The sequence below is a fragment of the Paraphaeosphaeria sporulosa genome (genome assembly GCF_001642045.1).
Source record: "Paraphaeosphaeria sporulosa strain AP3s5-JAC2a unplaced genomic scaffold CC84scaffold_6, whole genome shotgun sequence".
Classification (NCBI taxonomy): Eukaryota; Fungi; Ascomycota; class Dothideomycetes; order Pleosporales; family Didymosphaeriaceae; genus Paraphaeosphaeria; species Paraphaeosphaeria sporulosa.
The window spans coordinates 836,391-852,361 of NW_017253365.1; the positions used below are offsets into that span (position 1 = coordinate 836,391).

The 15,971-nt window shown below is 51.7% G+C and overlaps 7 protein-coding genes and 1 non-coding gene across 8 annotated transcripts; 4 read left to right on the forward strand and 4 right to left on the reverse strand.

Moving 5' to 3' along the window:
- Positions 1-105: 105 nt before the first annotated feature.
- Positions 106-1,486, forward strand: CC84DRAFT_1165021 (uncharacterized protein). Its single transcript, XM_018178625.1, has one exon. The coding sequence runs from the start codon at positions 110-112 to the stop codon at positions 1,328-1,330; it is 1,221 nt and encodes a 406-aa protein (XP_018034956.1). The 5' UTR covers positions 106-109; the 3' UTR covers positions 1,331-1,486.
- A 475-nt stretch (positions 1,487-1,961) lies between these two features.
- CC84DRAFT_1218030 (peptide transporter PTR2-A) lies at positions 1,962-3,950 on the forward strand (the record flags this gene model as incomplete). Its single annotated transcript, XM_018182956.1, has 2 exons — positions 1,962-2,077; positions 2,126-3,950. The coding sequence occupies 2 exons, from the start codon at positions 1,962-1,964 to the stop codon at positions 3,948-3,950; spliced, it is 1,941 nt and encodes a 646-aa protein (XP_018034957.1).
- Positions 3,951-4,627: 677 nt separating this feature from the next.
- On the reverse strand, positions 4,628-4,705 carry CC84DRAFT_t62. Its single transcript has one exon. It is a non-coding gene; the product is annotated as a tRNA-Thr (tRNA).
- Positions 4,706-5,832: 1,127 nt separating this feature from the next.
- CC84DRAFT_1121116 (PLP-dependent transferase) lies at positions 5,833-7,880 on the reverse strand. The gene is made up of 4 exons (XM_018175599.1): positions 7,250-7,880; positions 6,997-7,201; positions 6,517-6,944; positions 5,833-6,469 (listed from the first exon to the last, which is right to left on the reverse strand). The coding sequence occupies exons 1-4, from the start codon at positions 7,523-7,525 to the stop codon at positions 6,023-6,025; spliced, it is 1,356 nt and encodes a 451-aa protein (XP_018034958.1). The 5' UTR covers positions 7,526-7,880; the 3' UTR covers positions 5,833-6,022.
- An 806-nt stretch (positions 7,881-8,686) lies between these two features.
- Positions 8,687-9,720, forward strand: CC84DRAFT_798373 (uncharacterized protein). The gene is made up of 3 exons (XM_018187448.1): positions 8,687-9,283; positions 9,333-9,497; positions 9,678-9,720. Exons 1-2 carry the CDS (start codon positions 8,788-8,790, stop codon positions 9,482-9,484), a joined length of 648 nt encoding a protein of 215 aa, XP_018034959.1. The 5' UTR covers positions 8,687-8,787; the 3' UTR covers positions 9,485-9,497; positions 9,678-9,720.
- Positions 9,721-10,276: 556 nt separating this feature from the next.
- Positions 10,277-11,485, reverse strand: CC84DRAFT_1147301 (alpha-ketoglutarate-dependent 2,4-dichlorophenoxyacetate dioxygenase; the record flags this gene model as incomplete). The annotated part of the gene is made up of 3 exons (XM_018176587.1): positions 11,268-11,485; positions 10,977-11,186; positions 10,277-10,924 (listed from the first exon to the last, which is right to left on the reverse strand). Exons 1-3 carry the CDS (start codon positions 11,418-11,420, stop codon positions 10,277-10,279), a joined length of 1,011 nt encoding a protein of 336 aa, XP_018034960.1. The 5' UTR covers positions 11,421-11,485.
- Positions 11,486-12,191: 706 nt separating this feature from the next.
- On the forward strand, positions 12,192-13,841 carry CC84DRAFT_1246722 (MFS general substrate transporter; the record flags this gene model as incomplete). The annotated part of the gene is made up of 3 exons (XM_018184210.1): positions 12,192-12,441; positions 12,498-13,493; positions 13,585-13,841. 3 exons carry the CDS (start codon positions 12,192-12,194, stop codon positions 13,839-13,841), a joined length of 1,503 nt encoding a protein of 500 aa, XP_018034961.1.
- A 151-nt stretch (positions 13,842-13,992) lies between these two features.
- CC84DRAFT_1176795 (uncharacterized protein) lies at positions 13,993-15,484 on the reverse strand (the record flags this gene model as incomplete). Its single annotated transcript, XM_018180243.1, has 4 exons — positions 13,993-14,214; positions 14,270-14,745; positions 14,801-15,151; positions 15,448-15,484. The coding sequence occupies 4 exons, from the start codon at positions 15,482-15,484 to the stop codon at positions 13,993-13,995; spliced, it is 1,086 nt and encodes a 361-aa protein (XP_018034962.1).
- Between the last annotated feature and the right edge of the window lie 487 nt (positions 15,485-15,971).

A 15,971-nucleotide genomic window follows, 5' to 3' on the forward strand; every position in this document is an offset into this window, starting at 1 on the left:
AACAACTATTTGTGAAAGCCATGCTGACATAACTAGCGTGACGCTACTTTGGCTGCAGGCTGCAGTTGCAGCGTCACACCAGCGTTCTTCTCCACATCGAAACTCCACCATGGCGCCGGATTTCCCAAGTCTCCCTTCTGAGCTTTTGTTGCTGATACTTGAGTATATCCACACTTTGCCGAATGCGACCCCATCTTTAGCATCCTTGTGCCTGACGTCTCAACGCATTCGGAGCCTGGCCGAGCCATTTCTCTATGCGTCGTATTCGAACGCAAATCAGATTGACAAGCCACACATATTCCCTTTAAGTCTGATCAGTCGACCTGACCTTGCCGATCATGTACGAGAAATAAATATACGCGTAGAAGGCGGGGTGAATCCCATGCCAGAAGACACATTTCGCCACCTGCGGAAAGCTATCGACGAGCTAGATGTTCCAGAGTCGCTGCTAGACTATTGGAAAAAGCTACTTGCCAGTATAGGGATATTCAGAGCCGCTGCCTGTGCAGAATTGTCATTGCTTCTAGCCTCGCGCAAAGTACAGAACATCTCTCTGCAATTAAGCAGTTTGCACGAATTCTCCCTAATTAGCCATATTCTGTTCGAAACTCCCAACTGGCCAGGCAGATTTGACCAAGTTCACTCCGTCTCAGTCGTCTCCTTACCTGGTACATTCGACCTGCATCTTTACAGTCTTGCGTACATGTTCAGCATGCCAAGCCTGCGGCGCTTCGAGATCACGGGCTGTCATGAACGATCTCTTGGTCGGTCTCTAGGTTGGAATAGCAAAGGCGATCTCCAAATGGACCTTGGCTGGTGGCGCCGGGTGCAAGATTCTGGCGTGGAATCGATCATCATTCGGAAAGGTGGGGTCCCCCATTACGCAGTCAACGTTCTACTCAATTGCTGCAAGGCGTTGAAGTGCCTCCACGTAGAGGTGGATCTCCCCTGGTCTGAATGGGCGTTATTTCAGTTCTTCCGGTTAGAAGATGCACTGTGCCGCCATGCAAAATCCTTGGAATATCTGGCAATCTCTCAAGATCAGGACAACAGGAAAAGGCAGGAAGAGCCAGGTTTTCGTCACAGTGGCATTCTATCATTTCTGCCCAAACTCTGCAAGCTGAAATCAGCCGTTGCACCACTTCGCGCTTTGACCGCGATCCCGGAAGTTGGATCCATTGAGATTGTCCACAGCGAGGATGGTTCGACAGGGGAGTTCTTTGACGACGCCGAGATTAGAAAGTACTTGCCACCGTTCCCAGGAAAAATTTCGATCTGTAACGAAGAGGTGCACTACGGTGCCACAACGCACCTTTTAGAACTCGCTTAGGGTACCGTGTTACGGATGCGTGCGTACTGTGTTCGTTAGTGGGCCCTTCACCGCCCAACAGAAGCCCATTTCGATCTTCTGGAAAATCCAATCTCATGGAAGGGAGGCGACACAGCGTGCGATGCAGATATTTGCGATCATGGCGGGATCTTGCAGATCAACTGTGGTTACACTGTTCAACAATGAATCACCATCGGCTTGCAGGCTGTGCAAGCACCAATCATTGGTATCATTAAAATCTACGGTTATTGGTCCATTTAAACCCGTGTGAAGAGTATGCATAATGGTCGCTTTCCGAATTATAACTCCTCGAATCCGCGTCTCGCTCGTAATGAAACAACCGCTCGGCCCCATACCAGAGGTTTGAACCGCCCCACACACGGCCCCATTGTCTCAACAGCCATAATACCAGCAATCACAAGCTCGGGCCGCTGCATAGGTGAAAGTTTACAAGGAATGCTATTTCTCAGCGAGTTTATGGTAGTTAAGACACTGCCCACGCCGAGTTCACATCGTACTAGTTCACCCCGCCACGCAGTACACGACCCAACTCCTCATGGAAGGCGTTCCTATGACAAGTGCTGCGGAGAGCCGGAGAAAGCTCCCCACTGGGGAGCTCTCCGTTTCCAAAATGTCTTTATCGTCAAACAGCTCGGATCACCTACGTCGTGTGCGTGATGATATCCCGGTACGCCTATGGATAGTCGCTTCTATAAGCTTTTGGGAAAAAGCAGCCTTCTGGGGCTTGTGAGTAGCATATATGCGTTCATTCAATTGTAAGCTGACGCATAATAGGACAGCACCGTGGCAAAACTACATGCAGCACCCTGCTCGGCTCACTCACGAAGAGACACCTGGTGCACTTGGCCTGGGGCAGGTGAAAGCTACGCGTATTTACTGCGCCTTCTACATCGCCTACTATGTCTCTCCGATACTGTTCGCTGTCCTTTCCGATTCTCGTCTGGGCCGATATAGAACTCTCTTCGTTTGTTTGATACTCTTCAACTTGGGCTGCGCAGCGATGACATTTAGCTCGTTGCCTTCGAGTCTCGCTGCAGGCTGGGGTTTACCGGGCCTCATTATAGCCATGATATGTGTGGCACTGGGAGGTGGCGGTTTTGAGTCCAACATGGCAGCATTTTTGGCTGATCAGTATGCCGAGACAGACCCGCGCATCAAGGTACTATCTTCCGGAGAAGAGGTGGTCACAGATCGTGTCCTCACTATCGAATATATCTACAGTCTCAACTATTGGCTAGGTAACGTTGGATCGTTATCTTGGTTTGCGGTCGTAGCTCTAGAAGAGCATGTCAGCTTCGCAGCGGCATACGGCCTGTGTCTCGGGTTCGTATTCATCTCACTACTCACACTGCTAGCTGGAAGAGGATATTTCTTAAGGGTGCCGCACGAATCAAAGATCTTCACCCAGGCGAGCCAGATACTGCTCTGCGCTTGTCGGAGCGGTTTTCGACTCACCCGCACTGAACCCGAGTACCAACTCGAGCATCATCGCAAGGTTGTCCCCTGGAGTGGTCAGTTGGTTCACGAACTACGTCGAGCGCTGCAAGGGTGCCGAGTCCTGCTCGCTTTCATTGTGTTCTACATCTGCTTTGATCAGATGCAGAATAACTTAATATCGCAATCCGCGCAGATGGAAACCAGCGGTACCCCGAACGACATGCTTCCGGCCATGAACCAAGTGGGTTGCATTCTCTTCACACCCCTTATACATCATATCATCTACCCTCTGCTCCACAAGCGCCATGTATACCTCAAGCCGATCACGCGCATCACTATCGGGTTCGGCTTTGTGGTGTCTTCGATGGCATACGCTGCAATCGTGCAGAATGTCATCTACTCTTCAGGTCCCTGCTACGATCATCCGCGAGCATGCAGCTCGGTCGCAAACCGTGAGCCAAATCTCGTCAATGTCTGGATTCAAGCACCGGTATTCTTCCTCATCGCCATGGGTGAGGTGTGGGCTTACGTCACGGCGCTCGAGATTGCGTACAACCACGCTCCAAGGAATATGAAGTCCATGATCCAGGCCATCTTTCCACTCATGGCGGGGATTGGATCAGCTTCCGCAATGGGACTGACAACGTTCGCGCACGACCCGAATCTCGTTATCTTCTACGCGTTATTAGCCGGCGGGATGGCTGTGACAACGGTTGTTTTCTGGCTCGTGTTCCGCAAGCACGATCGAAATGACGCCGGGGACAAGAGTGATGCACATGTGGATATCGGAGATACTCCGTCGACGCGACGCAGTGAGCGCACAAGTATGATTGCAGACTTTATTCCGGAGCCAGAACATGTTGACATGGAGCTTGGTTTGATTTCCCTCCCCTACGCCAACAGTGGACTGGTCTCTCCGGAGCAGTCCAATCTCACAAGCAAAACGCTCGTAAGCCAAAAACATGGGATCGGGGTCGAGGTCAACGGCAGCCATTTTGGACCAGGTGCCTCCACCGATGAGCCCGTCCCAGGTCAGCAGGCACCTGCTCTGGTCCCAGAGGCGGCTCATCCGATACAACTCCCTCCATCACCACCTCGAAGCCCGTCCAAGAGCACACGGAAGCTCCAGAAACGACAGCCACGGTTCTCAATGGTCTCCTAGCGTGGAGGCAGTTCCGATTCCACACATTGTCCCAGCTCATAACCCCCGATGGTCACCTCATCACCTAGGCACCCGAGATGATGTAGTTGCACACGGCTTCACAGGAGCAGCGGTGGCGAAGAGCCCTTGCATCGATACCAAGCTAGGCGCCACCGCACGCGTTGTCTGAAGAACAATGCCGAACCGAAGAAACACACAAACACCTTGACTTCTCACCCTCCGTCTTCCCTGCCTCTACGACGAGCTCTCGTTTTTCGAAACGATGCCAATCAATCCTCCCTTACATGCCTGCAGCCATGTCGTGCTGAAATGCGTCCTTGCCTCCAACGAGGTGGGGTTTTGCATATACTTGGTACGTCACACATTGTTCTCGTTCCATATATCTCGATCCGTCGGCTTGGAAACCCGACCCGCGTTGACGTGGACGTCGCACGCGCACGGTGTACATAGCATTTGTTTCATCAGATACCACACGAGTTTTTTTATTTGGTCACACACGGTAGACAGAAATCGCGTGCAGGTTTCAGGGTTGGAGGACAGCAACAAAGGGATTGATATGCACGTATGATTATCGAGCTCATTATTGATTTCTGTTGTTGCTTGACGACTACATAAATAGAGACAAAAAGTCGGCATAGTTGATAGTGCAAAAATATACCCAAATGCCAAAAAGATGATGCCCACAATCAGAATCGAACTGATGACCTTATCATAGCGACTACTAGTGATACGCTCTACCACTGAGCCATGCGGGCGTTGCAATGCAGGGATTGCGAACGCTTGCTGGAGCTGTTTTGATATTATCGATTCTAAAATGAAAATATATATATCTATAATAATATGGATAGACCTCTCTGCAGCTACAGTCGCTACAGTTGGTCCGAGCGAGATGCGCGAAATTTCTGCGTTTCGTGGTCTGTGTGCCGAGGCTGCCAGGAGTAAGCGGTGTGCGTCGGTAAGCTAACCTAGCCCAAGCGTCTTCCTCGGTTTCTTCGCGTCTCGCAGCGACTTCCACTGCACACCGCGTCACTTTGCGCACACCGCATCCTCTCACCCTCGATTGACCTTCCATCATTGCCTTCGCGATACGCTTGAGCGATGGTTCGGACCATGAGAACAATATATGCACATCTCCTTGGCTGAACGCCTGTTCCCACCCAACTGTGCTATACGGGCCAGTTTTTGTTGACTCGCGACGACGTACCGTCTTCCTATCCATTCTCATGGTTATGTAGAACGGACAGCAGGCCTGGTGCGTGCACCTCATATTGAGGCACCGGCCCCAAGATGCACCCCTAAGACGCTCAGCGAGCTTTTGCTGTGCTGCTGATCAGTCCTCACGGCTCACTCCTACCGCCATCTCGTCTCCCTGTAAGTCCTTTCCCCCTCTTTCACTCGCGCAAAGGATGAGACTTTATCATTCAGTTATCCCTGTCTGAACACATTTGTTGAGAACTCTATACTCTGATCTCCCGCCTACATTGCACAATGCCCTTATGTTACGAGGAGACAATGGCTGACCATGGCGATAGTGATCAAGGATGTCCTCGTGTCTCAAACCCACGGTCTACTTCGTGAATCTTCCGCCGCTGTACCTTCGTCGCGCGAGAACTGTGCCGTGCCGTCCTGCTATTGGTTCGATCTGACACCGTGATATGGCTATAGGAAGTTTCTGGATGTAGCGTCGTGAATGCTGCATAGTAGACTGTATGCCTGAGTGCTGTAGACCATGGTACACTGGGACAAGGTAGCATAGGGAGGGCACTTGAGGCACCGCAAGAAAATTTCGTCACAATGCTGTGCACCGCTCGCAAAGCTACGTGCGCCGCAAACAGGGACATTGCTCACGACGTAGAATAGGCACGCTCATATAAAATCGAATCGTTTCCTTATCATCCTCCGCGTGTTTTCGTGAGCTCGTAACTTCGTTTTCTACACAGATATCCCAGCATCCGAGCCAGATTAGACACCTTCGCAGCTCCCATCATACACGCCCCCTTCTTCAAAACGCGAAACAACAGGAGTATGTGAACTCGCCGAAGCGCCATCAATCCTCGCAGCAACATCTCACTCTATCCTTCCATCGTCACAAACGTCGTAATCCTCTCCAACGCCACCTCCATTACCTTAACAGGGATAGAAAACCGTACTCTCGTCCACCCAAAATCCCTCTCCACACCCTTATACACGTTTCCCGGCCCAAGCAGTATGCCCTGCAGCGCCAACCGGTGAAAGAAGTCCTGCTCGTCCTCGATGTTCTGTGCATGCTTCGCCAGCTTCGCGAATACGAAGATGCCGTCCGTCGGCGTCACGAAGCTTACATCCAGCTGTTGAAGTGCGGTCGCGAGGAGCCGGTAGGATGCGGTGAGGCGTTCCGAGTTGAGAGCGATGAGCGTGGGGAGTTGAGGCCAGGTCAGGAGGTGCGAGAGGTAGAGGGATGCGAGGGTGTTGGCGTGCCAGTAGGTGAGGAGGGACAGGGCGGAGAGGAGTTTAGGGTTTTGCTGGGAGATGAGACAGCCCTGAGGGTATGTCAGTGTAGGGAAGTCCAAGGGCGTGGGCGACTTACAATGCGGAAGCCACTCGATCCAAAGAGCTTGCTCGCGGCCCAGATTACGTGCACGCGGGAGGGATCGATCTTGACTGCCCCTTCTGGGACAAGTGGTTCTGTGAGGGATAGGGCAGAGACAAACTTCGCACTATTTGGCGGCGTATCGTTGAGCGCGGTCAGAGCGTAGATCTCGTCCGAGATGAAGTGTAAGCCTCGCTCTTGACAGAACTCCATGCATTCGATCAGCGACTTCCGGGTGTAGCAGCGCGAGGTAGGGTTGTTTGGGTTGCAGATCAGAACGGCCTTGATCCGCGACTTATCCGCTGTGAAGTCGTATGCGGCCTGGATAGAAGGCAGCAGGTAGTTGTCAAAGTTCTGATACGTGGGTGGTCGAGCCACTACAATATTAACGTTCTGCCGAGTTCTTGTGATGCGCTCGAAACCAACTGTAGCTTGGTGAGTCTCGAAGTTGTAGGTTGAGAGCAGTGTTTGACTAACACCAGTACGGTCCAGGCACGATGACGCTGTCACCTTCGTCGCAAATCGCGTGGATGACACTTTCGAGGGCATCGGAGGCACCGGCAGTGAGGACGATATGTTCCGGCTTGACGGTGTGTATAGGATTGAATGACTTGTTGAAGAACGAAGCCAGGCTTTCTCTTGTCGAAGCGTCACCACCATCTCCGGCTGGTGCAGCGAAGGTCTACCGCTTCGTCAATTAGGTTCAATCACTGGGCTTTGTATTGGCGACCTTTTCTGTCATTTTGTCCTCTACCAACGTCTTCAGGAACTCTAGCAATTCGGGACGTATAAGCTCGCTTTGCGCGGTGGACAAATCAATCGTGGTAGAATCATGCGCGAACGCTTGCGAGGCGACATCATGAGGCGTAGGTGCAAGTGCTTTGAGTGTCGCTCGCATGCGCGAAGACAACCCTGGATCCGCTTTCACATCGCTATGTTGTGGACTTCCAACCCGAGAATGCATGATCTGGTGGTTGAACGTGTCGAGGGGTATCGAGGGCGACATGGTGTGCTGCCAGGTTGGGTTCAGTGGGGAGCGTGCGGCCTACGCTCTGCGGGCTGCAGCAAGGTTGGAGAGCTGACACTATATCAGAGACGGACTCTGGTGTTCTTACCTGCGATAGCAAGCTAGCAATCGCTTACCGCAGTATGTTCGGCGTTCAATTCGTCGACCTGACGCGTGTGTTTGTTGTTCAGGGTGCTTATCCGCCAGCGAACAGGCGGAGCCCTCCAGCCCGGGTCCTGCGAGTCGACGTTTTGAGGTGGCGCGTCGTATCAACCGGCAGCTAGGCGCATGCAGCACATCTTATTGTGGCTCAGCAGATCCGTTGAAAGTTCTGCACCCAATAGCTCGGTGAAGTTGGTTCCAACTAAAAGGAACACTGGATGTTGTTGCGCTATTCTGATAGTGCTCCGGCTCGCATGCGCCTGCGCCTCTGCTGTGCATTCCATGGAAGTCAGCTGTTTCCACCAAACGGCCACCTGTCGCACATGCAGCTGCCGTTTCAATCACAGCTTAGCCGCCTGGCGCACAAAGAATCGGTGTGCCGCGTGTTGCAGAATCGATCTTCGTGGGTCGCGGCGGTTTGCGGGGCTGCATCCAAGTAGAGTCTCCTGTGTACATGAAATGCACGCATCTGAAACCTTGTAGTATCGATAGGGTTTCTATTCGTATAGACAAGTCTTTAGTATTCCGCTAAGTGTTATTGAATCGCTCGCTCTCTTCTTGCTATGCAATTAGACATAACCGAACACATTGAAATCAAAGTTTGAAAATGAATGGATTCACCAAAAAATGCCTTGGGACATTCCATCGCATGCGGGCACAAATAGTCATGTCATGGCGGCATTGCCAACGTACAGTACATGGCGTGTGGATTGAAGTTGAGGTCTGGCATTGTGGGCATACCTACTGCCCGTTGCAGACCCCACATCCCGATGCGCCAGTAAGGACAGCTGCGACGTGTAAACCATCACTCCGCGAAAGATCCATACGGAGCGTGTAGCCTTCTCTTGTGAAGCGGACAGACGCGCGACCAAAGAGCGAATCGAATGCCTGCATACGGGTGGATGTATTGAGAACGTGATTTCACGCTACATGAATGCCTGAAAGGGCATCTTGGCGGGACATCAGCATCATACCGGGAAGGATGACATCAACCGTGTTTCCATCATAATTTGTCGACAACACCCACAGACATTTAATCAGCATACTATATCGCTGCTGCTCCATCTCCTGTTGCGCTCTATTTTGTAGTGTGTGTTACAATGGCCTCAAGAGCGCGTTTGACATCCGCTTTTACTCGACCCAGCTGGTATCCTTTCCGAGTACCACCCGCTGCCTATCAACAGCCCATTCGATATCAAAGCAGGCAGTCTCTCCTTCATTCCCAATATTCGAGCCGCCTATTCCGGCGAAATTACAGCAAGAAGCGGTCTACGAACTCGCATCCAGACCCAACACCGCATCTAGGCAGTCCAGAGCCGCAGTCATTTACAGCTCGTCTCAAGAAGCTATCCAGAGAATATGGATGGACAGTGGTCGGAGTATATCTTGCACTCACCGTCGCCGACCTGCCACTGTGCTTTCTTGCCGTCAAGTACGTTGGTGCAGAACGGATAGATCACGTTGAGCATGTGGTTGTTGGTGGGGCGAAAGACTTGATAGGAAGGTATTTCCCCAATCTGTTCGATAAGGGAGGTGAAAGCGATTCCGAAATTGAGGCCGCTCAGGCTGAACAGGAAGAGCAGAGCGGAGGGCCGAGTGAGTGTCCCGGATACTCGTCAATCACTTCACTAACAGACTCTACCAGCCTTCTGGACAAAACTTGGATTGGTCTTTTTGGTGCACAAGTCTTTCATATTCATACGGGTGCCTCTCACAGCAGCTGTAACCCCGAAAGTGGTGAAGACCTTGCGCGGTTGGGGTTACGATATTGGGAAGAGAAAACCGAAAAGAAAATGAGTCGGACATTCCCGTATGTCGAGTGTATTTCCACTTATGTAACAATACGATGAGCGACCCCTCAGCTCAAGCAGAATTTTCATCACGGGTACTTTACATCATCGATTTATTGCTACAGATGATAATCCTGAGGCCTGCCTCTGCGTTCGCTTGCCACTGGGCGCGTTGACCTTCACACTGACCGCAGGGACAGACCTAATCGAGAGCACGCACATACCTGAGTATGTCGTCTAGCTCATTCTGCGTGTCGTTGACTCGTAAGGCCTCGAGAACCTCTGCGACTTGCCGATCCTCACACATCTTTTGGAAGGTCTTGAACAGCCTCTCTCGCTCTACCTTCGCGTCGGTGGTATCTTGCTCGTTCCATAGGAAAGCTTTCCGAGTATTCCACAATGGCGCTGGTACTACGCCTGAAAATCCCAGTCGAAGATGATCCCTGTTATTGAAGATGATTCCTGTTATGATTGCTGTGACCGGGTCGGACATTACATTCGCGAAATGGAGGATATAAATGGTGCAATAAGCAGCAGTCGCATGCAGCTTGTCGAAGTTTATGGGTCCTGGTAAACTGAGTGAAGCCAAGAGTCGGTTGATGGCGGCATCACTCAACGCTGGTAGGCTTTCTCGAGCCATGGCATACCTGACGAAATACGCGGTTTGGTGTAGTATAATTGATCAGGATACACTCAGTAGGAGTCATTCCACGGCAGTATGCACAATACGTCAAACGCAGTGTGTATTGGGACTGGGACGATTACTAGGGGAGAACATGATATTTAGACATCGATTTCACTAGGTCGCAACTGGTTGCGGTCCCTGATTACTTACGCCTAAGCTGAAGCCTGGCCTTCTTGATATATTCGGATCGTTCAAGCCCCAGGCTGTACTGCTTGCGTCGTGCACAGTTGTCCGCCGCAGGTCTCGCTTGAACTTGCCCGCGAAGGTACCACTGCCGGCTCTGTGCAGCACGCAGGTGTTATCCCAGATGATCATATCAGTCTGATTCTCCCACGGGATACTAGTCCGATATTTTTCTTGTGTGGTGTGGTCGAGCAGCTGCTTCAATAACGCGTCCGATCGCGCTGCGTCCAATCCTTCGACATGGTGCGCGTGTGCAGCAATGTACAAGTTCATTCGACCGGATGGCTCATGCTTTTGCGCTATCCTGTGTAAATGCATCGGTTGCGTGGTAACGTCCAAATCTTTGAAGAACTCGGGGGCAGCAACTTTGCGCGAGTGCGCCATGCAGTGCGCAGCTACGTAATCTTTTTCGAGCAGCTCAGACTTCAACGGCTCGGGAAGTTCGTCGAAAGCTGTGCGAGAGTCGGCGAAATCGGTGTTGCCGCCGTGCCCTGGTGGTGGGAGCTCGTATGCGCGTAGGAGCGAGAAAGATGCACGTCTAGGGTTGAAAGAGCTATCGACATGGAAAAGAGTATTGCCCTGCTCGAGAATTAGTGCAATGGCTTGGAGAAAAGTTGTCAATCTGGCCTACCCTCTGATACTGCGCTTTCGGAGAGTTTGGATCGATTACGTTGCCATCCTCGTCCACATTCCCGGCATCGAACAGTTCATAGTACTTGTACCGCATCTTGCGCCCAGCTGTAATGTATGGCCGAATATCATCAAGCTCTCCCATCCGTCGCGAAAATTCTACGTGCGCTGTGTCATCCATGCCTGTTTTTCGAAATACGCACACGCCATACTATTCGAATGTAAGTCTACTACCATTGAACTAGTTCCTGATTGCCATTCATAACACATAATCGGCAGCAGCTGATCGTACCTTCGCCATTGCAGCCAAGATTTCCTGGAACTGTTCCTCGGACGGACTCGGAAAATTTACACCTTCGATTTCGGCACCGAAAGTTGGGTGGAGCTCCTTGACACGGAAGGTCTTGAACTCGCGATGCTCTTCGCCGGCTCCTGTTTCTTCCATATTGCCTGAGCCCTCGTCTTCGCGTTCTTGATCAAGTCGCTGAGGAGATTCGCCTCTGGGCCGTGGTTACCTTCTAGGTGGTACATTTATTCTTGGATCGGGCGTTTTCTTATAGCGCGGATTGGGTCGCGGATCGGTGGGGAATGGTGTGTAGTGGGCTAAAGCGGGGGAGGGAGACGGAGGGAGGAGATGGCGAATGGAGTGACACGAGGGTCATGCAGTGTCCCCGGCAATTATGCGACGTTATTTGCCGACGCCGCTGATCCAAGGTCACGCTTTGGTGTCCATAACCTTCGGACATTCCCCGCTACACGAGATTCCTCCGTAGGTGGCCCCGCAACTTGGCAGTACCCCACGATTTACTAGAGGATCCTCTGGGTACTACATGCTAGTATGCCCGCCAATCGAAAGCTTGGCCTTGACGACGAGGTGTTGCGAGGCTTCCTCGCATGGCAGCCGATAGCCGCGATGATTCAGCGTGCGTCTTGTGGGAGCAGAGCATATGGTCCAGGAACAACTGCCGACAGGGTCCAGCAACGCTGGCATGGTTCTCGAGGATGAGTGTCGAGCAAGGCATTGATCGACAGAAGCATCCCCACTCGCAGTTGACAAGAATGATATCGCCACAGCATGATACCGCTTATTGCAGAGCTGCAGTGTCGATGGGATGTCTCGCTGGACTGTTATCTACGATTCAAGTACCATTGTTATCTGACCCTTTGTGTCTGCCTACATTGCAAGTCCTTCAAGCGACGCAATCAGTGGAACAGGATGGCCACTGGTAGCAAGCTCGATGCTGTCCAGATTGAGGATACCTCCCAGAAAGAACACACCGTGGACGAGTCGCGGCTTGACCGAAACATTCATTTGAACGATGCGATACGAGCTGAAACCGACAGAGACGAGAAACGAGTTCGAAAGATCATTCGGAGAGTCGACTTTCGCATGGTTCCAATCCTGGGCTTGCTGTACATGTGGGCATTGATAGATCGGGTGAACTTGCCGAACATTCAGATCGCAGGTCAGTCGCCCAAACTTCGCCGTTCGTCGGATAACCCAATACTTACGAACTTACAGGTATGGGCAAAGAGCTCGAGACTACGAAAGGCAATCGCTACACGCTAGTGACCATGATTTTCTTCGTAACCTACATTCTCTTCGACTATCCATCCAACATCGCTCTCAGGAAACTTGGCGCCGCACGATGGCTTGGCTTCATTGGAACGGCGTGGGGCTGTTTAACCATCGCCATGGGCTTTGTGCAATCTTGGAAGACGTTACTCGTCTGCCGTGTAATCTTTGGCGCTCTCGAGGCCGGAATGGCACCTGGCTGCATTTACCTACTCGGGGCCTGGTACACGCGCTACGAGGTTCAGAAACGCTTTGCAGCGTGGGCTTGCATTGGTGTCTTCGGGTCGGGCATATCGTCTGCGCTCGTGTACGGCATTACCACTATTGGGCGCGTTGGCGGTTTGGCGGCCTGGCGTTGGATCTTTATCATCGAGGGTATCATCAGTGCTGCGATTGGGATTCTGGCAGGCTTCATTTTGATTGATTTTCCCGACCGCGCGACGCGGCCTGGAATATTCTCCAAGAAGGGTTTCCTCACGCCCGAGGAGGCAGCCATCGTCCTCGCGCGGGTGGAGCGTGATCGCGCAGACGCGGTTCCAGAGCCCCTCAATCGCCGTAACGTCTCACGCGCGCTCCAGGACTGGAAAATGTGGCAATTCCCATTTCTGCTCTTTTGCAACAATCTAACCGTCTACTCCTTTTCCTATTTCCTGCCCATCATATTGCACGATTCTATGGGGTACTCCACGAAGATGACGTACTTCCTAACCATACCGCCTTATGTTTGCGCAGCAATCTGGATGTTCGCAATCGGGTGTTTGAACGATCGTCTCAAGGTCCGCGGCCCGACTATCATCGCACAATCGCTCATCATCACTCTGGGCATCTGCATCATGGCGTTCGCGAGTAACGCTGGCGCACGTTACTTTGGCGTGTTTCTCGCTGTGGGTGGCACTAACTCTAACATCCCGACTATATATGGATATCAGCATAACAATTTGAGTAAGTTCGCTTCGAGCTGTTCTGTCGGTTCTTCGAAGATGGGAACCTGACGTCGGCTTGTGTCGCGAACACGAAGCTAATCCTGTGACAGCTGGCCAGACGAAGCGTGCACTTGCAACCGCCATGTTGCTCATGGGTGGAGGATGCGGTGGCATTGCCGCGTCATTTGCCTTCCAATCGAAAGATGCACCGGACTACATACCGGGAATGATCACTGCTATCACATCGCAGGTTGTCACTGTTGTCCTAGTCTCCTTGAATTGGCTCTACTTTCTGCATCGGAACAACAAGGCAGAGAAGGGTGAGGTCGTTCTGGAACAGACCCCTGGGTTCAGGTATACCTACTGAATGATAGTTCTGACGGGGTGGAATCACTGAAAGAGATGATGATGTGGAAGTGCACGTGCGCGCTAATAGATGCTGCATTATTCTCCACAGACGCGTACGCATGACGCGTAACGCTGGGTTATTCCGGCGACGGGCACAGACACACAACCTCTCACGCCGGCTCCTTGTACCACAAGTACTCTTTTTGGTCGAAAAACGAACTGTGAATCAGCTGTGTAAGGAGTTGCATGATGGAAACGTCCAGACTTTGCTTCGCCTTGGCCTTATTTAAGGTGTGGTGCCTGAAGAAATTCCCATTGCAGTCGTTAAGAATCATTCCTTGGTACTCGTTCATCATGTTTGGATAGCCCATGGCGTCGTCGCAGGGAATGGCCTTGACGCCTTCGTCAGCACGAGATTGCAAATAGATTTCGAAAAGTGACACTTACAATGATATTGTCGCCTTGGGGGTTGAAGTCGTAGCGTATGTATTCGGAGAAAACACGTTGCTCGTGGCTCCACTTGTCCTTCCACTGGCCGCAGCCCTGATACCGCCCCTCGTGAGGACATTCAATCCACGCATCCAATATATCCTTGGTATAAGGCAGGTTTTGAATGACGACAACACCGGTGTTGAGTACAGTGAAGCCCTTGCTATCGACACTGTTGATAATGTCGTTGTCAAATACTTTCTGGTCGATCGGCATCAGGATAGACGTGTTGTTCGTTGCGCCCCAGTGATTGAGTAGCCATTCAAGAGGTACTTCCGGGTGTGTGATAGTGACGTCCGCATCCATGGTTATGATCCATTGGTACTTGTCGGCTTCAATCAGTTGGCGCAGTGCACCTGGTAAGATCCAAGTATCGTGGTATCCTTCCATGCGATGTGCTTGGAAGAAAGCGTAGTCGTACTCGTGTATCTGGGCTAGTGACTACATATCAGCTTGACTGCGCATGACTCCTAAGAGCATGAGGCTCACAGTAGAGGTAGTGACCCATGATGGCACCTGAAACCAGCTGTCCGCCGCCCATTTGCAAGTTTTCCCAGTTCATCGGGTTAGGGTTCAGCATTTCGTTGTTGCCGTTCGGCTCACGAGTGTCGATATCCACAATGAGAACCTTACCCTTCAATGGTTCTCTCCATCGTGGCAACTGATTTAGTCCGAAGGTCTTCCCCGATGCATCGGTATAATCGTCGGTTAAAGAGTGCCGTATCGGAGCGAATAGCGCATGTATGCGATCTTTCACACTCGCCTCCTTCACCGGCGCATTCGACGTGCTTGTATAATTCCAGGTGGGTCTGGGAGGTGAGCGGCAAATTCGCGCCAAAGCTAGAAGAACAGTACCTATACTCTTGAGCAATGGCCTGTAATTGCTCCAAGGAAGGCACGACCTCTGGTTTGCTGTGCAGTACGAGGCCTAAGATAATGAATGCACATATCACCGCGATGACAAGGCGCGGGAAGTTGCAATGAGTGACCCCCATGGCAAAGAAGGAACGTAAAGTGGAGTGTCGAAGAGATGGTTTGTTGGGTCTTGCTCAAGTAACGCAGTGAGGGTGGTTGGACCAGAGCTGTGGGTCCCCCTGACTTGGTGAGTTGCACTACCTAGATTTTAGGGAACATACTTAAATCAGCCACGAGACTCTTGTACGTTTTTGACATCGCTTGTAACACCTTCGGATGCTTAATTGGTACAAACAAGCTGAGACATATCGATCAGCTACGGCGAACGTAGTCCAGCTTTGGCGCGGCGGCCGAAGCTCAAGTGAAGCGATCATCGCGTGCAGAAACAAGGCGTCAAGAATATGATCATCAAGAGTGTTACAGGACGGGTGCAGCGGGTCGCCCTGACTAGACAAGTCTAGAAATTGCGCCATTCAAAAGAGGCGAGCAGTTGGACAATACGTTATTTGACCGGCATTCGCAGGGACAGGAGATATACTGGACTCGCTCCCAGTCGTTCTCTGGAATTATGACAGCTGTTCGTCCGCGATAAGGTGGAACGCGTCAGCCCTTGCGTACAGCGCCGCTGATTCGACACCTTCATGTGTAGCGGTGACCGAGACATCTGCGCGATTGAACGACCCTGATGTATCCTAAATGATGGCCATGTCTTAGCTGGCAAGCTTTAGCCTTTTTAATGCCACCA